Here is an 18,918-nt window from a genome sequence, read left to right as displayed (position 1 = left end):
CTGAATGACTGACTATGATGCACACAGAGCTACTAAGTAGATACTAAGTAGATACTAAGTAGCTGTAATGGTACGGCTACTACAGCGTGCTGTGTTCAGATGTTTGCGTGCTGAATGGGTACATCACTGGAAACACATGTTCTTTTCCCTTCATCTTTCCCGATAGCAACCAATAGAAAATGCCTTTTACTTTGGGTTGATTTACTTAATTTGATTGCAGACATTTCTGTATGATTGTCCAGTTAACATGCCTTTGCCGTTCATATTATGATGACATGCAATAAGCAAGAGGATATATCCTTTAATGTTGGTGTTCTGTATGTTAAGGAAATGCCAATATGTTGAATTATTTTATTTCATGGCCAAATTGTAATAAGAATTGTATCTCTTTAAAGATGGGCATGTTTGATGAATACACTCTCAGTCTGCTCCTTCCTGAGCTAAAATATAAGTAGAAATGAACTGGTCCTGTTAAGAAGTAGCAGGGTTTGGATGAGGTCCGAGCTATATTCCTACCCTTTTCACTGTTTCCCTCTGCCATTAGTTCTCCCTTCGCTCTCCCTCTTCGCTCTCCCTCTTCACTCTCCCTCTTCACTCTCCCTCTTCACTCTTCCCCTTCACTCTTCCTCCTCTTTTGTCTATCTCGCTCCCTACTTTTTCTCCCTCTCTCTTTCTCTCTCGAAGGATCAGGGTCTATATTCCTACCCTTTTCACTGTTTCCCTCTGCCATTAGTTCTCCCTTTGCTCTCCCTCTTCACTCTCCCTCTTCACTCTCCCTCTTCACTCTTCCTCCTCTTTTGTCTATCTCGCTCCCTACTTTTTCTCCCTCTCTCTTTCTCTCTCGAAGGATCAGGGTCTATATTCTTCAGCCTTTCCCTCTTTTATTATCCCCCCTTCCTCAATTATTCCGTCTCTCTTTTTAACCTCCCTTTTCTTACTCCTATCTCTCCCTCTCACTAGAGTCCCCGGGCGGACATCGCTGCAGTAGGAGCCCCTGTCCCTCAGAGCTGCTATCAGCTCTTCTCAGCTAGAACAAAGTTATCTCGCTCTCATTCTCTCTCTCTCTCTTTCTCTGCAGCACAAAATAAACAGAAATAACATATAAAAACAGGAGGGGAAAGAGAAAAGTAGAGGTCTAAGATAGGAACATATATATTTTCTGTCAGTCAGTGATGAGTTGTTGTGACTAGTACCATCAAACCCTTACCTGTGTCTACTCATCGCATACAGAAGTAGGTAGTTGTATACACTACATGACCAAAAGTATGTGGACACACTCGTCAAACATCTCATTCCATAATCACGGGCATTAATATGGAGTTGGTCCCCCCTTTGCTCTTCTGGGAAGGATTTCCACAAAATTTTGGAACATTGTTGCGGGGGCTTGCTTCCATTCAGCCATGAGCATTAGTGAGGTCAGGCACGGATGTTAGGCGATTAGGCCTGGCTCGCAGTCAGCATTCCAATTCATCCCAAAGGTGTTGAGGTCAGGGCTCTGTGCAGGCCAGTTGCCAGTTATGCTGTAGCGTAAAGATTTCCCTTCACTGGAACTAAGGGGCCTAGCCCGAACCATGAAAAACAGCCCCAGACCATCATTCCTCTTCCACCAAACCTTACAGTTGGCACTGTGCATTGGGGCATGTAGTGTTCATCTGATATCTGCCAAACCCAGATTCGTCCGTTGGACTGCCAGATGGTGAAGCGTGATCACTCTCGAGTCCACTGCTCCAGACTCCAATGGCGGCGAACTTTACACCACTCCAGCCGACACTTGGATTGCGCATGGTGATCTTAGGCTTGTGTGCGGCTGCTCGGCCATGGAAACCCATTTAATGAAGCTCCCGGCGAACAGTTCTTGTGCTGACGTTGCATCCAGAGACAGTTTAGAACTCTGTAGTGAGTGTTGCAACTAGGACAGACCATTTCTACGTGCTTCAGCACTCGCCGGTCCTGTTCTGTGAGCTTGTGTGGCCTACCACTTTACTGCTGAGCCATTGTTGCTCCTAGACATTCCCACTTCACAATAACAGCACTTACAGTTGACCGGGGCAGCTCCAGCACGACAGAAATGTGAAGAACTGACTTGTTGGAAAGGTGGCATCCTATGACGGTGCCACGTTGAAAGTTACTGAGCACTTCAGGAAGGCCATTCTACTGCCAATGTTTGTCTATGGAGATTTCATGGCTGTGTGCTTGATTTTTTTTTTCACCTGTCAGCAATGGGTATGGCTGAAATAGCCGAATCCACTCATTTGAAAGGGTGTCCACATACTTTTGTATATATAGTGTAGCAGTCTACACAAGTGTTTCTCTCTGGAATATATTTGCCTTTTAGCGTCTGCCTACGCCTAAACATCCACCTCAAACTACTAACGGTCTTTTATGGAATAGAAGGAAGAGTACAGTGGCTGTAAAGATACTGAGACCTCAAAACAATGTATAAACATGAGAAGCACTGAAACACTTCTGTCACCCAGCAAACATGTATGTGGGGTGGCCCTTCGGGGACACAGCAACCCAAGCCAGTCAGCTAGTAACAGATAAATACGATTCAGAGCAGAAGTGAGGAGGCACAGAGGGTACTTTGGAACCAAGGAGACCAACCAACCAACCGCCTGCTGGAACCGTATCCTTAGAACGGCATCCAACCGGTGGGGGTGGGAGAAGTGTGTCTGAGATGATGTCATCACGTGTAGGAGTAGTCTATATCCGGGATCATCCCTTGCTCCCGGTAACCCTGGTTGGTCCCGTAGCCTGACGTGTGACCCAGTTGAGTGATGATGCCGTTGTGACTCTGGTTGCTTCGGTAGGTGCCGTTACCGTGCGTTGAGGGGAAGATGGTGTGCACGTAGGTCACATCCTCCCCTCCTTTGGGTTGCAGTGGCTGATGGGTTGTCATGGGCGTCATGGCGAAGCCAGGGCTCCTGATCTCCAGGATGGAGCTGTCCTTCTTAGTACCCGACTCCACGTAGTCATCGTACGGCTTCCCGACCACGCGCTGACCTCTGACCCCATAGGAGTCTGTTTCCCCGGAGACATACCCGGTGCGCTGGCCATACCAGCAGAATATGCCGAAGATAAGTATGAGGGAGACCAGAGCTGTGGCTCCGCCAATGATCTCGGCCAGGGGGAGGGCTGCCATCTCTGTGTCCGAGTCCTCACCCCCATTTCCCCCCTCGGTGCGCAGAGCCTCCCCCGTCTCTATCTGAGAGCAGACGGGGCTCTGGTCTGTTGTGTCCTTTTCCTGTTGCTGTCCTCTCTGTGACCCTCCAGAGTGGGAGGAGGTGGAGCGCAGGGGGAGCAGGCAAATGAGATAGTGTGATCGTGGTGTGAGCTGGGTTAGTAGGTACTGCTGTCTCTCCCCGGGTACCAGCGTCTCGGTGATGGAACCCAGAGCGGCACTGCTGCCCAGCCTCAGCCAGGACAGCCGGAAGGAAGGCGCCGGCCGCGGGCACAGCCACGTCACCTGCACACTGTCCGCCGAGAGAGGCTTCACGGTGAGTTCTAAAGCGTTGTGTGAGGCATGACCCCCCGCCTCTCCTCCTGGTGGTAATGGCTTCACCAGGCCCGGCCATATGGCTCTGAGGGTGAACAGAGAGCCCTGGGTGGGGGGAAAGGTGGTAGTACTAGTGACACCTCCTCCTCTACCCCCCACACTGTTCACCCCTCCTGGGGGGCCTTCACACTGGTCCATGAGCCCAGAGAGGTCCCTGAGGGCCTGGCCTCGCACCGCCTCCGGTCCGTGGCAGGTCAGGCCCCGTACTGTCACCGCCGCGCCGCGGCCATACAGCCAGGCGTGGAGCCAGTGGAGGTTGCAGCCACAGTACCAGGGGTTCCCCCGGAGCAGCAACAGCTCCAGGCCGTCCGTGTCCCTCAGCAGCCCCCGGGGCAGAGTGGTCAGGTTGTTCCCTGCAGGCATGGAAGTGGACACAAGTCACTCTACGTATGGCACCTGATGTAGAATATTATGCTCATCTGCTGCTAATTTTGTGAGTAGTTCACTAAAGTTACTCTGCAATATACAGAGTATATGTCTAGACTCAGAGCAATGTCAAATCTTAACTAGAATCCTAAGCAAACTATTTGCAGCTGTTCTCATTAGGGTTGAACAGTGGGAACCGGGTTACTGAGATTTACCACCCAAACCCACTCCCTTTTCCCGATTTTTATAAATAATTGCGAGAAACCGGTAAATTTGAATGTTATTTTTATGAACAGCATGACTTGAAATGGAAGTGTTAAATTCTATGCAATATCTAAATCTGTCTTCTCTACGGGCCATGGCCTACTCTCTGCTATCTGCATGATCAATCATTAACTCTTGGGGACAGACAGTGGGGACAGACAGTGCATCTCAGTATGAAGAGGAGTTTACAATGCATGTATCTCATCATGGCAACTTGTTTTCTTGTGGACGGTAGGAATACATTTGCTACAGCATAACAGTAATATAAGGACTGAATGCATGTCCAATTTGCACATCTCCATCTGGCTTTCGGAGGTTTCCTTATTTTTTCATTGTAAAGATGCATTTTTTAAATTGCAACTGCAGAGTTTTAAAACAGCCCCATCAGTCTAATATTGTTATTTTAAATCAGTGCGCACGCAAGTGCACCCTGTCTTTCTCTCCATCAATTCTGTGGTTCTGTCGTGCGTAGCCTGTATCATAATTATGTATTGGATAACGGCACTATTATTTAGACTTTTTTGGCCTTGGGATAATAAAATGTCTAATGTAGGGCTGATCAGGCTCAGGTAGCATCAGGCTGGTTGGTTACCTGACAGATCCAGCCGCTGTAGCCTCCTCATCCCGTCCAGGGTCCCCCGGGGCACGTGAATCAGTCCGTTGTCCTGCAGGTGCAGCCTCATCAGGTGTGTGCTGGGCAGGTTGATGGGTGGGGCCTGCAGGGCATTGCGGACTAGCGACAGCTCCGTGAGGTTGGCCAGGCGGGAGAAGGTGTCGTCGGCGATGCGGGTGTTGGCCAGGAGATTCCCGTCCAGGACCAGGCGTCTCAGTGAGGCCAGGCCCCGGAAGGCGTGGGTGGGGATGGTGTTGATGCGGTTGTCGTCCAACCTCAGCTCCTCTAAAGAAGCCGGGAGGCCGGCTGGGATGCTGGACAGGTGGTTCCGGGAGAGGAAGAGTAACCTCAGCCGCGGCGTGCCGGAGAAGGCCCGCTCCTGAATGCTCACCGTGGAGATGGAGTTGTCGTCCAGGTGTAGCCTCTCTAGCAACGGTAACCTGGCCAACACCGTGCGCGGCAATGTCCGAATGTTGTTGTCCTGCAGGTGTAGTTCCCGTAGCGACGGCGGCAGGTGTATAGGAAACTCGTCTAGTTGGTTGGCGTAAAGGTAGACCACACGGATACTACTGCTGCGCTCTAACGATGGCGGTAGACCGGAGTTGGCCAACCGGTTGCTCTGTAGGTAGAGAACGGTAGCTGTTAACGGTAGAGGAGGGATCATGCTCAGGCTCCGGTCGTTACAATAAACGAAGCCCTCGTCACACCGGCACACTGACGGGCACGGGAAGTCTTCCTCGCCTTCCTCCATGGCAACTGCTGCCGCCGCCAACTCCAGCATCTCGGCCAATAGAGTCAGGCACAGGAGGAGCAGAAAGAGCCAATCACGGAGCTCGGTCAGACTCTCGGCAGCCATAATCCCGCCCTCTGTGAGTGGGAGAGAGACCGAAAGTTAATGAGTTTTGAGAGTCGTTGTGCTTTAGGAAAGAGAAAGAATAAGAGTTACAGCTCATTTCTGGATTTTGAAATTCTTGTGTTGTGTAAATGTGTTATCTTTAATTTTTAGTGATGTCTTTTGTTGGGTGTTTGAACAAAGAAAGTGTTTGAGTGTATGAATAGTCGCTGGGCCCAATGGAGTGGAGTTGTCCTGATAATATGGGTCCCTCGTACCAACCAGAAGCTGTCCTGATAATATGGGTCCCTCCTACCAACCAGAAGCTGTCCTGATAATATGGGTCCCTCCTACCAACCAGAAGCTGTCCTGATAATATGGGTCCCTCCTACCAACCAGAAGCTGTCCTGATAATATGGGTCCCTCCTACCAACCAGAAGTTGTCCTGATAATATGGGTCCCTCCTACCAACCAGAAGCTGTCCTGATAATATGGGTCCCTTGTACCAACCAGAAGCTGTCCTGATAATATGGGTCCCTCGTACCAACCAGAAGCTGTCCTGATAATATGGGTCCCTCGTACCAACCAGAAGCTGTCCTGATAATATGGGTCCCTCCTACCAACCAGAAGCTGTCCTGATAATATGGGTCCCTCGTACCAACCAGAAGCTGTCCTGATAATATGGGTCCCTCCTACCAACCAGAAGCTGTCCTGATAATATGGGTCCCTCCTACCAACCAGAAGCTGTCCTGATAATATGGGTCCCTCGTACCAACCAGAAGCTGTCCTGATAATATGGGTCCCTCCTACCAACCAGAAGCTGTCCTGATAATATGGGTCCCTCCTACCAACCAGAAGCTGTCCTGATAATATGGGTCCCTCGTACCAACCAGAAGCTGTCCTGATAATATGGGTCCCTCCTACCAACCAGAAGCTGTCCTGATAATATGGGTCCCTCCTACCAACCAGAAGCTGTCCTGATAATATGGGTCCCTCCTACCAACCAGAAGTTGTCCTGATAATATGGGTCCCTCCTACCAACCAGAAGCTGTCCTGATAATATGGGTCCCTTGTACCAACCAGAAGCTGTCCTGATAATATGGGTCCCTCGTACCAACCAGAAGCTGTCCTGATAATATGGGTCCCTCGTACCAACCAGAAGCTGTCCTGATAATATGGGTCCCTCCTACCAACCAGAAGCTGTCCTGATAATATGGGTCCCTCGTACCAACCAGAAGCTGTCCTGATAATATGGGTCCCTCCTACCAACCAGAAGCTGTCCTGATAATATGGGTCCCTCCTACCAACCAGAAGCTGTCCTGATAATATGGGTCCCTCGTACCAACCAGAAGCTGTCCTGATAATATGGGTCCCTCCTACCAACCAGAAGCTGTCCTGATAATATGGGTCCCTCCTACCAACCAGAAGCTGTCCTGATAATATGGGTCCCTTGTACCAACCAGAAGCTGTCCTGATAATATGGGTCCCTCCTACCAACCAGAAGCTGTCCTGATAATATGGGTCCCTCCTACCAACCAGAAGCTGTCCTGATAATATGGGTCCCTCCTACCAACCAGAAGCTGTCCTGATAATATGGGTCCCTCCTACCAACCAGAAGCTGTCCTGATAATATGGGTCCCTCCTACCAACCAGAAGAGGAAGGGACATTGGAGAGTGGGCGAGGGACGGACTTTTTTTATTTTGTTTATTTTTATTTAACTAGGGAAGTCAGTTAAGAACAAATTCTTATTTACAATGACATGGAGGGGAAGTGAAGTTTGTGAGAGGAACACCGAGAGATGGGATAAAGTTTAACGAGAACTGGAGAGAGAAAATTAGTGAAAGGATTTTAGATGTTTTAATTCTCATGATGAGGGGGAAACATTACGAGGGGAATTAGAATCAGATTAGCCTAGGTAATATTGGTAGCCTAGGTAATATTGGTTATGTTAATATTCTGGAAAACATCTTTCCCACACCCTTGATAAATTTGAATAAACCAACAAAAAAGTATTCAGACCCCTTGACTTTTTTCACATTTTGTTACTTTACAGCCTTATTCTAAAATTGATTAAATTGTATTTTTTCTTCATCAATCTACACACAATACCCCATAATGACAAAGAATAAGTAAAAAAAAGAAAAAAGAATTGCACATTTATTACAAATAAAAAACTGAAATCGCAAGTATTCAGACTCTTTACGCAGTACTTTGTTGAAGCGCCTTTGGCAGCGATTACAACATCGAGTCTTGTTGGGTGTGACGCTACAAGCTTGGCACACCTCTATTTGGGGAGTTTCTTCCATTCTTCTCTGCAGATCCACTCTCTCTCTGTCAGGTTGGATGAGGAGTGTTGCTGGTCAGCTATTTTCAGGTTTCTCCAGAGATGTTTGATTGGGTTCAAGTCCAGGCTCTGGCTGGGCCACTCAAGGACATTCAGAGACTTGTCCCATGCCACTCCTGCGCCCTTATATATTATATAGACTGGCGTGTGCCTTTCCAAATCATGTCCAATCAATTTAATTTACCATTGGGTGGACTCCAATCAAGTTGTAGAAACATCTCAAGAATGATCAATGGAGACAGGATGCACCTGAGCTCAATTACGGGTGTTTATTTATTTCACCTTTATTTAACCCGGTAGGCAAGTTGAGAACAAGTTCTCATTTACAATTGCGACCTGGCCAAGATAAAACAAAGCAGTTCGACACATACAACGACACAGAGTTACACATGGAGTAAAACAAACATACAGTCAATAATACAGTATAAACAAGTCTATATACGATGTGAGCAAATGAGGTGAGATAAGGGAGGTAAAGGCAAAAAAAGGCCATGGTGGCAAAGTAAATACAATATAGCAAGTAAAACACTGGAATGGTAGATTTGCAGTGGAAGGATGTGCAAAGTAGAAATAAAAATAATGGGGTGCAAAGGAGCAAAATAAAATAAATACAGTAGGGAAAGAGGAAGTTGTTTGGGCTAAATTATAGGTGGGCTATGTACAGGTGCAGTAATCTGTGAGCTGCTCTGACAGTTGGTGCTTAAAGCTAGTGAGGGAGATAAGTGTTTCCAGTTTCAGAGATTTTTGTAGTTCGTTCCAGTCATTGGCAGCAGAGAACTGGAAGGAGAGGCGGCCAAAGAAAGAATTGGTTTTGGAGGTGACCAGAGAGATATAGCTGCTGGAGCGCGTACTACAGGTGGGTGATGCTATGGTGACCAGCGAGCTGAGATAAGGGGGGACTTTACCTAGCAGGGTCTTGTAGATGACATGGAGCCAGTGGGTTTGGCGACGAGTATGAAGCGAGGGCCAGCCAACGAGAACGTACAGGTCGCAATGGTGGGTAGTATATGGGGCTTTGGTGACAAAACAGATTGCAATGTGATAGACTGCATCCATTTTGTTGAGTAGGGTATTGGAGGCTATTTTGTAAATGACATCGCCGAAGTCGAGGATTGGTAGGATGGACAGTTTTACAAGGGTATGTTTGGCAGCATGAGTGAAGGATGCTTTGTTGCGAAATAGGAAGCCAATTCTAGATTTAACTTTGGATTGGAGATGTGGGTTTGGAAGGAGAGTTTACAGTCTAACCAGACACCTAGGTAGTTGTAGTTGTCCACCTATTTTAAGTCAGAGCTGTCCAGAGTAGTGATGTTGGACAGGCGGGCCGGTGCAGGTAGCGATCGGTTGAAGAGCATGCATTTATTTTCACTTGTATTTAAGAGCAATTGGAGGCCACGGAAGGAGAGTTGTATGGCATTGAAGCTTGCCTGGAGGGTTGTTAACACAGTGTCCAAAGAAGGGCCAGAAGTATACAGAATGGTGTCGTCTGCGTAGAGGTGGATCAGAGACTCACCCACAGCAAGAGTGACATCATTGATGTATACAGAGAAGAGAGTCGGTCCAAGAATTGAACCCTGTGGCACCCTCATAGAGACTGCCAGAGGTCCGGACAGCAGACCCTCCGATTTGACACACTGAACTCTATCAGAGAAGTAGTTGGTGAACCAGGCGAAGCAATCATTTGAGAGACCAAGGCTGTCGAGTCTGCCGATGAGGATGTGGTGATTGACAGAGTCGAAAGCCTTGGCCAGATCAATGAATACGGCTGCACAGTAATGTTTCTTATCGATGGCGGTTAAGATATCGTTTAGGGCCTTGAGCGTGGCTGAGGTGCACCCATGACCAGCTCTGAAACCAGATTGCATAGCAGAGAAGGTATGGTGAGATTCGAAATGGTCGGTAATCTGTTTGTTGACTTGGCTTTCGAAGACCTTAGAAAGGCAGGGTAGGATAGATATAGGTCTGTAGCAGTTTGGGTCAAGAGTGTCCCCCTCCTTTGAAGAGGGGGATGACCGCAGCTGCTTTCCAATCTTTGGGAATCTCAGACGACACGAAAGAGAGGTTGAACAGGCTAGTAATAAGGGTGGCAACAATTTCGGCAGATAATTTTAGAAAGAAAGGGTCCAGATTGTCTAGCCCGGCTGATTTGTAGGGGTCCAGATTTTGCAGCTCTTTCAGAACATCAGCTGACTGGATTTGGGAGAAGGAGAAATGGGGAAGGCTTGGGCGAGTTGCTGTGGGGGGTGCAGTGCTGTTGACCGGGGTAGGGGTAGCCAGGTGGAAAGCATGGCCAGCCATAGAAAAATTAATTATAATGAATTATTATAGTGGATTAATTATTGTGGATTTATCAGTGGTGACAGTGTTTCCTATCTTCAGTGCAGAGTGTCATAGCAAAGGGTCTGAATACTTATGTAAATAAGGTCTTTCTGTTTTTTGTCTTTGTCATTATGGGGTATTGTGTATAGATCTCTGAGGAAAATGTTAATTTAATCCATTTTAAAATAAGGCTGTAACAACAAAATGTGGAACAAGTTGAGGCGTCTGAATACTGCACTGTGTGCATGTCTGTAGTTTGTTGCACAAGTCGGAGAGGCAACGTAACTGGGATTTAGAAAAACCACCAACATTCACTCACAACAAACTGAGATGTACAGTATTATGCATGCTGTCTGTGTGTGTGGCTACAGTAGTTATTGTTCTCTAAATGTGGTATAAATTATTCAGTGAAGAGCTTCTGAATTCCCAAGAAATATTTAAGTGGATGTTTTCCATGTCCATTTTTAAAAACATTTATACGTTCCTCGGTTTACATTTCTCTGCTTGTCTTTTGGTGTTGAATATTTGAGAGCGCCATCAATTTACAATTCAGAAAAACAAAAAGGAATGTCAGTAGAGTTTTATAGCATACTCTTCATATGACAGAAAATAAAGAAATGAGAGGATACGTTATTGTGTACAGTGCTGTATATTCTCGGGGTTTCAGACTTGAACATGTGTTTTCCTGTCCTCTGAAGTGCTTGACATGATTTGACAGAACATTTGACAAACAAATGCTCTGCAGGCAAGTTTTTCCACAAGTGTGTATGTGTGTGTGTTCTCACTCTCAGGACAACATGCAAAATTGCCTCTCGGCTCCAAGTCAAAAGCAAACAAGAGATGCAAAGCAAACAAGAGATGGCAACAATGAGAGGGAGGAGTAGAGCAAGAGACAGATGGAGAGATGGACAGACTGAGAGAAGGAGATGAGGCTGACTCTGGCAGTGGGTTGTGAGATACTCAGAATTTATTGAATTGGTTTTAAAATGAGAATCATTAATAATGATGTAATTCTGCTGTGTATCTAGTGATATCCTCATGTGGACGTCGGGGCCTTGTGGAGGAGTTTTGGCAGGTTGATGATAATGATTGATAAAGTTATATTCGGATTCAAGACCGGATCTGGAGATGTTTCAGTCTATGTATATTTAGTACAAAACGGCCGGGTTCAAAGTAGTGCAACAGCCAACGTTCACCCAACAGAGGGAGGGAGGGAGTCAAGGAGCATAAAAACATATTGGAGAGTCTCCACTATGAAAAACAAATAGCATGTAGTAGCTCTCTGTGACGCCCGCCCGCCTGCTCTCTCTCTACCCTCTTTCTCCTTTCCCTCCCCCCTCTCTTTTCATCTCTCTCTCCTTGGATAATCTCTTTCATCTGTTCAGCTCCTCGTCCTTTTGTTTATTCACTCACTCCATTCCTTCTGACTGAGATTGGCTCAATCAGACCCCACCCAGCTCTCTCCTCCTCCAATCCTCCTCTCCTCCCTAGTGAGTCTGTTGTCCTTTCTGTCGTTTCATTTGGATTCTGTCCTTCCTACCTCACTCACTGTTATTTTCTCTGAGGCATTGCTCTAATAATTTCAAAACATCTTCTGAAATGACACAAATGAGCTGTATATCTCAGTAGAATGTAGAGAACTTATGACAGGGTATGCTTTAAGACATTACAGAGCAACTTTGTAAAAATATGTTGAACTTCAAATATCTGAAGATGATGTTTGAGAAACCTGTTTAACTTACCCTCTCAGTGCTTAGTATCTCTTTGCCTTCTGTCTTTGTCTGTTCCACAGCTGAAGGGGCTGTTTGTGTGTGTGTGTGTTTCCAGTTCACTCTGTCTGTAATAGTTGAGGTTCAGTCAGTCCCCTCCTAGGCACCGTACTTCCTGTGGCATTGGTGAGTGATGAAGATGACGGTGACGATAATGATGTTTGTAGCCCGTAGGTCTCCTGGAAGCAGCATGGGAGAGGAGGAAGGCACAGGGAGCAGCATGGCCTAGCTAGCCTTTACAGCCTCCAGCCCCATCCAGAGTAGCACCTGGCAGCTCAGTCAGTATCCAGGAGAGTCCGTCTTCAAGGCCTCTCTGCTGGTTGGTTTATGTTGTCTTCTTGTTGATTTACATAGGTCCAGATGGTCATCCAGTCAGTCTGTGTCTGTATAGATTGAACCAGCCGGGGGGAATGGAGAACGTTACACAGTTTAGAGGTTAGAGGAAATGACTCGAACAGAGTGAAGGTGAAGGAGGAGGTGGTGGGATGAGAGGTCACAGGAGTCTGGGCCACTTGTTATCCTTCACTTTGAGGTTTAGAATGAATCATCTCTGGCTCTTAAGGCCTATAGTGACACTGGCACTTTTTCTCCTCGAATTTGCAGGGATTAGCGGCTAAAGATGATATTCCTCCCGCTGTCTGTGACACTTGGGCCAGAGACACTGCACCCCCCCTGTGGGGAGAACAGAGAGGGCAGTTAGCTAGGACTCCTCACTCATATACACACACACACATTACATAATAGTGGATTATGGCATTAAAGAGCAGGCACCCTAGGGCTCTGGTCAAAAGCAGTGCACTATATAGGGAATAGGGTGCCATTTGGGTCATTACGATTCACTACTTTATCAATGAGTCAACTGTATACCAGCAGGGAAGGTTTCAGAATAACCATTATAATTTTTTTTGCTTAATACGAATGCTCAAGTCTAACCATGCTCAAGTTAATCTTCAAAGGACAGACACTCCAGCTTCAGTGACGAGACAGTTATGTGTGGCAAGGTGACGAGTCTAGGATTAAAGCACTGTTCTTCAGTCCACAGACTTTCAGTCCAGCCCAGTACGAACACACCCAATGCAGTTATTCAACTTCACATCAAGACTTTTGATTTGTTGAATCAGTTGTGTTAGTGCTGGTCTGGAACAAAAGCCTGCACACCCCAGACTTGAAGCACACTAGATTGAGAGGTCAAGAAAGGGAAAAGTGTAGCGTGTAGTGTGGTGAAGTAGTAATGTGTGGTGAGGTGTGGTAGTGAGGTAGCGTGGTGAGGTATTGTGGTGAGGTAGTGTGGTGAGGTAATGTGGTGAGGTAGCATGGTGAGGTAGTGTGGTGAGGTAGCATGGTGAGGTAGTGTAGTGAGGTAATGTGGTGAGGTAGTGTAGTGAGGTAGCGTGGTGAGGTAGTGTAGTGAGGTAATGTGGCGAGGTAGCGTGGTGCGGTAGTGTGGTGGTACTGTGGTGAGGTAGTGTAGCATAGTGTAGTGAGGTAGTATAGTGAGGTAGTGTAGCGAGGTAGGGTAGCATAGTGTGGTGAGGTAGTGTAGCATGGTGTGGTGAGGTAGTGTAGCGAGGTAGTGTAGCATAGTGTAGTGAGGTAGTATAGTGAGGTAGTGTAGCGAGGTAGGGTAGCATAGTGTGGTGAGGTAGTGTAGCATGGTGTGGTGAGGTAGTGTAGCGAGGTAGCGTAGCATAGTGTAGTGAGGTAGTGTAGCATAGTGTAGTGAGGTAGTGTAGCATAGTGTAGTGAGGTAGTGTAGCGAAGTGTGGTGAGGTAGTGTAGCGAAGTGTGGTGAGGTAGTGTAGCGAAGTGTGGTGAGGTAGTGTAGCGAAGTGTGGTGAGGTAGTGTAGCATAGTGTGGTGAGGTAGCGTAGTGTGTTGATGTAGTGTAACGTAGCGTAATGTGGTGAGGTGGTGAGGTAGTGTAGCATGGTGTGGTGAAGGTAGTGTAGCGAGGTAGTGTAGCATAGTGTAGTGAGGTAGTGTAGCGAGGTAGTGTAGCGAGGTAGCTTAGTGTAGTGAGGTAGTGTAGCATAGTGTAGTGAGGTAGTGTAGCATAGTGTGGTGAGGTAGTGTAGCGAAGTGTGGTGAGGTAGTGTAGCAAAGTGTGGTGAGGTAGTGTGGTGAGGTAGTGTAGCAAAGTGTGGTGAGGTAGTGTAGCGAAGTGTGGTGAGGTAGCGTAGTGTGGTGAGGTAGTGTAACGTAGCGTAATGTGGTGAGGTAGTGTAGCATAGTGTAGTGAGGTAGTGTAGCGAGGTAGCGTAGCATAGTGTAGTGAGGTAGTGTAGCATAGTGTGCTGAGGTAGTGTAGCTTAGTGTGCTAAGGTAGTGTAGCTTAGTGTGCTGAGGTAGTGTAGCTTAGTGTGCTGAGGTAGTGTAGCTTAGTGTGCTGAGGTAGTGTAGCTTAGTGTGCTGAGGTAGTGTAGCTTAGTGTGCTGAGGTAGTGTAGCTTAGTGTGCTGAGGTAGTGTAGCTTAGTGTGCTGAGGCAGTGTAGCTTAGTGTGCTGAGGTAGTGTAGCGTAGTGTGCTGAGGTAGTGTAGCTTAGTGTGCTGAGGTAGTGTAGCTTAGTGTGCTGAGGTAGTGTAGCGTAGTGTGCTGAGGTAGTGTAGCGTAGTGTGCTGAGGTAGTGTAGCGTAGTGTGCTGAGGTAGTAATGTCAGTGTAGTGTATTTTGGTGTGGTGGTTGTGTTTCTGTGTTCCTCCCTCCCCATGCTGACACAGCCTATATCCAGCCATGGATAGCTAGTACTGTAGCAGTAGAATAGAATATAGACTAGAATGGTTCCTCTGGGTCTCATTGGCTGACAGCTCTATTGTCCTGACCTCTGCTGAATGTCTGTTCTGCAGCACAACACTAAGAACAGCAGTTACACTGTACTACTGGAGATGGACTTGGTCTTTTACAGCATTATGGACTGGGTCTTTTAGCATTATGGACTTGGTCTTTTAGCATTATGGACTGGGTCTTTTAGCATTATGGACTGGGTCTTTTACAGCATTATGGACTGGGTCTTACAGCATTATGGACTGGGTCTTTTAGCATTATGGACTGGGTCTTTTACAGCATTATGGACTGGGTCTTTTACAGCATTATGGACTGGGTCTTTTAGCATTATGGACTGGGTCTTTTACAGCATTATGGACTGGTTCTTACAGCATTATGGACTGGGTCTTTTACAGCATTATGGACTGGGTCTTACAGCATTATGGACTGGGTCTTTTACAGCATTATGGACTGGGTCTTTTACAGCATTATGGACTGGGTCTTTTAGCATTATGGACTGGGCCTTACAGCATTATGGACTGGGTCTTTTACAGCATTATGGACTGGGTCTTTTACAGCATTATGGACTGGGTCTTTTACAGCATTATGGACTGGGTCTTTTAGCATTATGGACTGGGTCTTTTACAGCATTATGGACTGGGTCTTACAGCATTATGGACTGGGTCTTTTACAGCATTATGGACTGGGTCTTTTACAGCATTATGGACTGGGCCTTTTAGCATTATGGACTGGGCCTTACAGCATTATGGACTGGGTCTTTTACAGCATTATGGACTGGGTCTTTTACAGCATTATGGACTGGGTCTTACAGCATTATGGACTGGGCCTTTTAGCATTATGGACTGGGTCTTTTACAGCATTATGGACTGGGTCTTACAGCATTATGGACTGGGTCTTACAGCATTATGGACTGGGTCTTACAGCATTATGGACTGGGTCTTTTAGCATTATGGACTGGGTCTTACAGCATTATGGACTGGGTCTTTTACAGCATTATGGACTGGGTCTTACAGCATTGTGGACTGGGTCTTTTACAGCATTATGGACTGGGTCTTTTAGCATTATGGACTGGGTCTTTTAGCATTATGGACTGGGTCTTTTACAGCATTATGGACTGGGTCTTTTAGCATTATGGACTGGGCCTTACAGCATTATGGACTGGGTCTTTTACAGCATTATGGACTGGGTCTTACAGCATTATGGACTGGGGCTTTTAGCATTATGGACTGGGTCTTACAGCATTATGGACTGGGTCTTACAGCATTATGGACTGGGTCTTTTACAGCATTATGGACTGGGTCTTTTACAGCATTATGGACTGGGTCTTTTACAGCATTATGGACTGGGTCTTACAGCATTATGGACTGGGTCTTTTAGCATTATGGACTGGGTCTTTTACAGCATTATGGACTGGGTCTTTTAGCATTATGGACTGGGTCTTTTACAGCATTATGGACTGGGTCTTACAGCATTATGGACTGGGTCTTTTACAGCATTATGGACTGGGTCTTTTACAGCATTATGGACTGGGTCTTTTAGCATTATGGACTGGGTCTTTTACAGCATTATGGACTGGGTCTTACAGCATTATGGACTGGGTCTTTTAGCATTATGGACTGGGCCTTACAGCATTATGGACTGGGTCTTTTACAGCATTATGGACTGGGTCTTTTACAGCATTATGGACTGGGTCTTTTAGCATCATGGACTGGGTCTTTTACAGCATTATGGACTGGGTCTTACAGCATTATGGACTGGGTCTTTTACAGCATTATGGACTGGGTCTTTTACAGCATTATGGACTGGGCCTTACAGCATTATGGACTGGGTCTTTTACAGCATTATGGACTGGGTCTTTTACAGCATTATGGACTGGGTCTTTTACAGCATTATGGACTGGGTCTTACAGCATTATGGACTGGGGCTTTTAGCATTATGGACTGGGTCTTACAGCATTATGGACTGGGGCTTTTAGCATTATGGACTGGGTCTTTTACAGCATTATGGACTGGGTCTTACAGCATTATGGACTGGGTCTTACAGCATTATGGACTGGGTCTTTTAGCATTATGGACTGGGTCTTTTAGCATTATGGACTGGGTCTTTTAGCATTATGGACTGGGCCTTACAGCATTATGGACTGGGTCTTTTACAGCATTATGGACTGGGTCTTTTACAGCATTATGGACTGGGTCTTTTACAGCATTATGGACTGGGTCTTTTACAGCATTATGGACTGGGTCTTTTACAGCATTATGGACTGGGTCTTTTACAACGTTATGGACTGGGTCTTACAGCATTATGGACTGGGTCTTTTACAGCATTATGGACTGGGTCTTTTAGCATTATGGACTGGGTCTTTTAGCATTATGGACTGGGTCTTTTAGCATTATGGACTGGGCCTTACAGCATTATGGACTGGGTCTTTTACAGCATTATGGACTGGGTCTTTTACAGCATTATGGACTGGGTCTTTTACAGCATTATGGACTGGGTCTTTTACAGCATTATGGACTGGGTCTTTTAGCATTATGGACTGGGTCTTTTACAGCATTATGGACTGGTTCTTACAGCATTATGGACTGGGTCTTTTACAGCATTATGGACTGGGTCTTACAGCATTATGGACTGGGTCTTTTACAGCATTATGGACTGGGTCTTTTACAGCATTATGGACTGGGTCTTTTAGCATTATGGACTGGGCCTTACAGCATTATGGACTGGGTCTTTTACAGCATTATGGACTGGGTCTTTTACAGCATTATGGACTGGGTCTTTTACAGCATTATGGACTGGGTCTTTTAGCATTATGGACTGGGTCTTTTACAGCATTATGGACTGGGTCTTACAGCATTATGGACTGGGTCTTTTACAGCATTATGGACTGGGTCTTTTACAGCATTATGGACTGGGCCTTTTAGCATTATGGACTGGGCCTTACAGCATTATGGACTGGGTCTTTTACAGCATTATGGACTGGGTCTTTTACAGCATTATGGACTGGGTCTTACAGCATTGTGGACTGGGTCTTTTACAGCATTATGGACTGGGTCTTTTAGCATTATGGACTGGGTCTTTTAGCATTATGGACTGGGTCTTTTACAGCATTATGGACTGGGTCTTTTAGCATTATGGACTGGGCCTTACAGCATTATGGACTGGGTCTTTTACAGCATTATGGACTGGGTCTTACAGCATTATGGACTGGGGCTTTTAGCATTATGGACTGGGTCTTACAGCATTATGGACTGGGTCTTACAGCATTATGGACTGGGTCTTTTACAGCATTATGGACTGGGTCTTTTACAGCATTATGGACTGGGTCTTTTACAGCATTATGGACTGGGTCTTACAGCATTATGGACTGGGTCTTTTAGCATTATGGACTGGGTCTTTTACAGCATTATGGACTGGGTCTTTTAGCATTATGGACTGGGTCTTTTACAGCATTATGGACTGGGTCTTACAGCATTATGGACTGGGTCTTTTACAGCATTATGGACTGGGTCTTTTACAGCATTATGGACTGGGTCTTTTAGCATTATGGACTGGGTCTTTTACAGCATTATGGACTGGGTCTTACAGCATTATGGACTGGGTCTTTTAGCATTATGGACTGGGCCTTACAACGTTATGGACTGGGTCTTACAGCATTATGGACTGGGTCTTTTACAGCATTATGGACTGGGTCTTTTAGCATTATGGACTGGGTCTTTTAGCATTATGGACTGGGTCTTTTAGCATTATGGACTGGGCCTTACAGCATTATGGACTGGGTCTTTTACAGCATTATGGACTGGGTCTTTTACAGCATTATGGACTGGGTCTTTTACAGCATTATGGACTGGGTCTTTTACAGCATTATGGACTGGGTCTTTTAGCATTATGGACTGGGTCTTTTAGCATTATGGACTGGGTCTTACAGCATTATGGACTGGGTCTTTTACAGCATTATGGACTGGGTCTTACAGCATTATGGACTGGGGCTTTTAGCATTATGGACTGGGTCTTTTACAGCATTATGGACTGGGTCTTACAGCATTATGGACTGGGTCTTACAGCATTATGGACT

At 46.3% G+C, this 18,918-nt stretch overlaps 2 protein-coding genes across 2 annotated transcripts in view; one reads left to right on the top strand and one right to left on the bottom strand.

Moving 5' to 3' along the window:
• Positions 1-18,918, top strand: part of macrod1 (mono-ADP ribosylhydrolase 1) — a 116,530-nt gene that overhangs the window by 26,398 nt on the left and 71,214 nt on the right. The gene's annotated exons all lie outside the window — the stretch shown is intronic.
• On the bottom strand, positions 2,687-5,655 carry LOC135527115 (leucine-rich repeat transmembrane protein FLRT1-like). The gene is made up of 2 exons (XM_064955764.1): positions 4,779-5,655; positions 2,687-3,909 (listed from the first exon to the last, which is right to left on the bottom strand). Exons 1-2 carry the CDS (start codon positions 5,653-5,655, stop codon positions 2,687-2,689), a joined length of 2,100 nt encoding a protein of 699 aa, XP_064811836.1.

The sequence above is a fragment of the Oncorhynchus masou genome, chromosome 32 (genome assembly GCF_036934945.1).
Source record: "Oncorhynchus masou masou isolate Uvic2021 chromosome 32, UVic_Omas_1.1, whole genome shotgun sequence".
Lineage (NCBI taxonomy): Eukaryota > Metazoa > Chordata > Actinopteri > Salmoniformes > Salmonidae > Oncorhynchus > Oncorhynchus masou.
The sequence above is the reverse complement of the archived record's forward strand: the minus strand, read 5'-3'. Positions and strand labels throughout refer to the sequence as shown.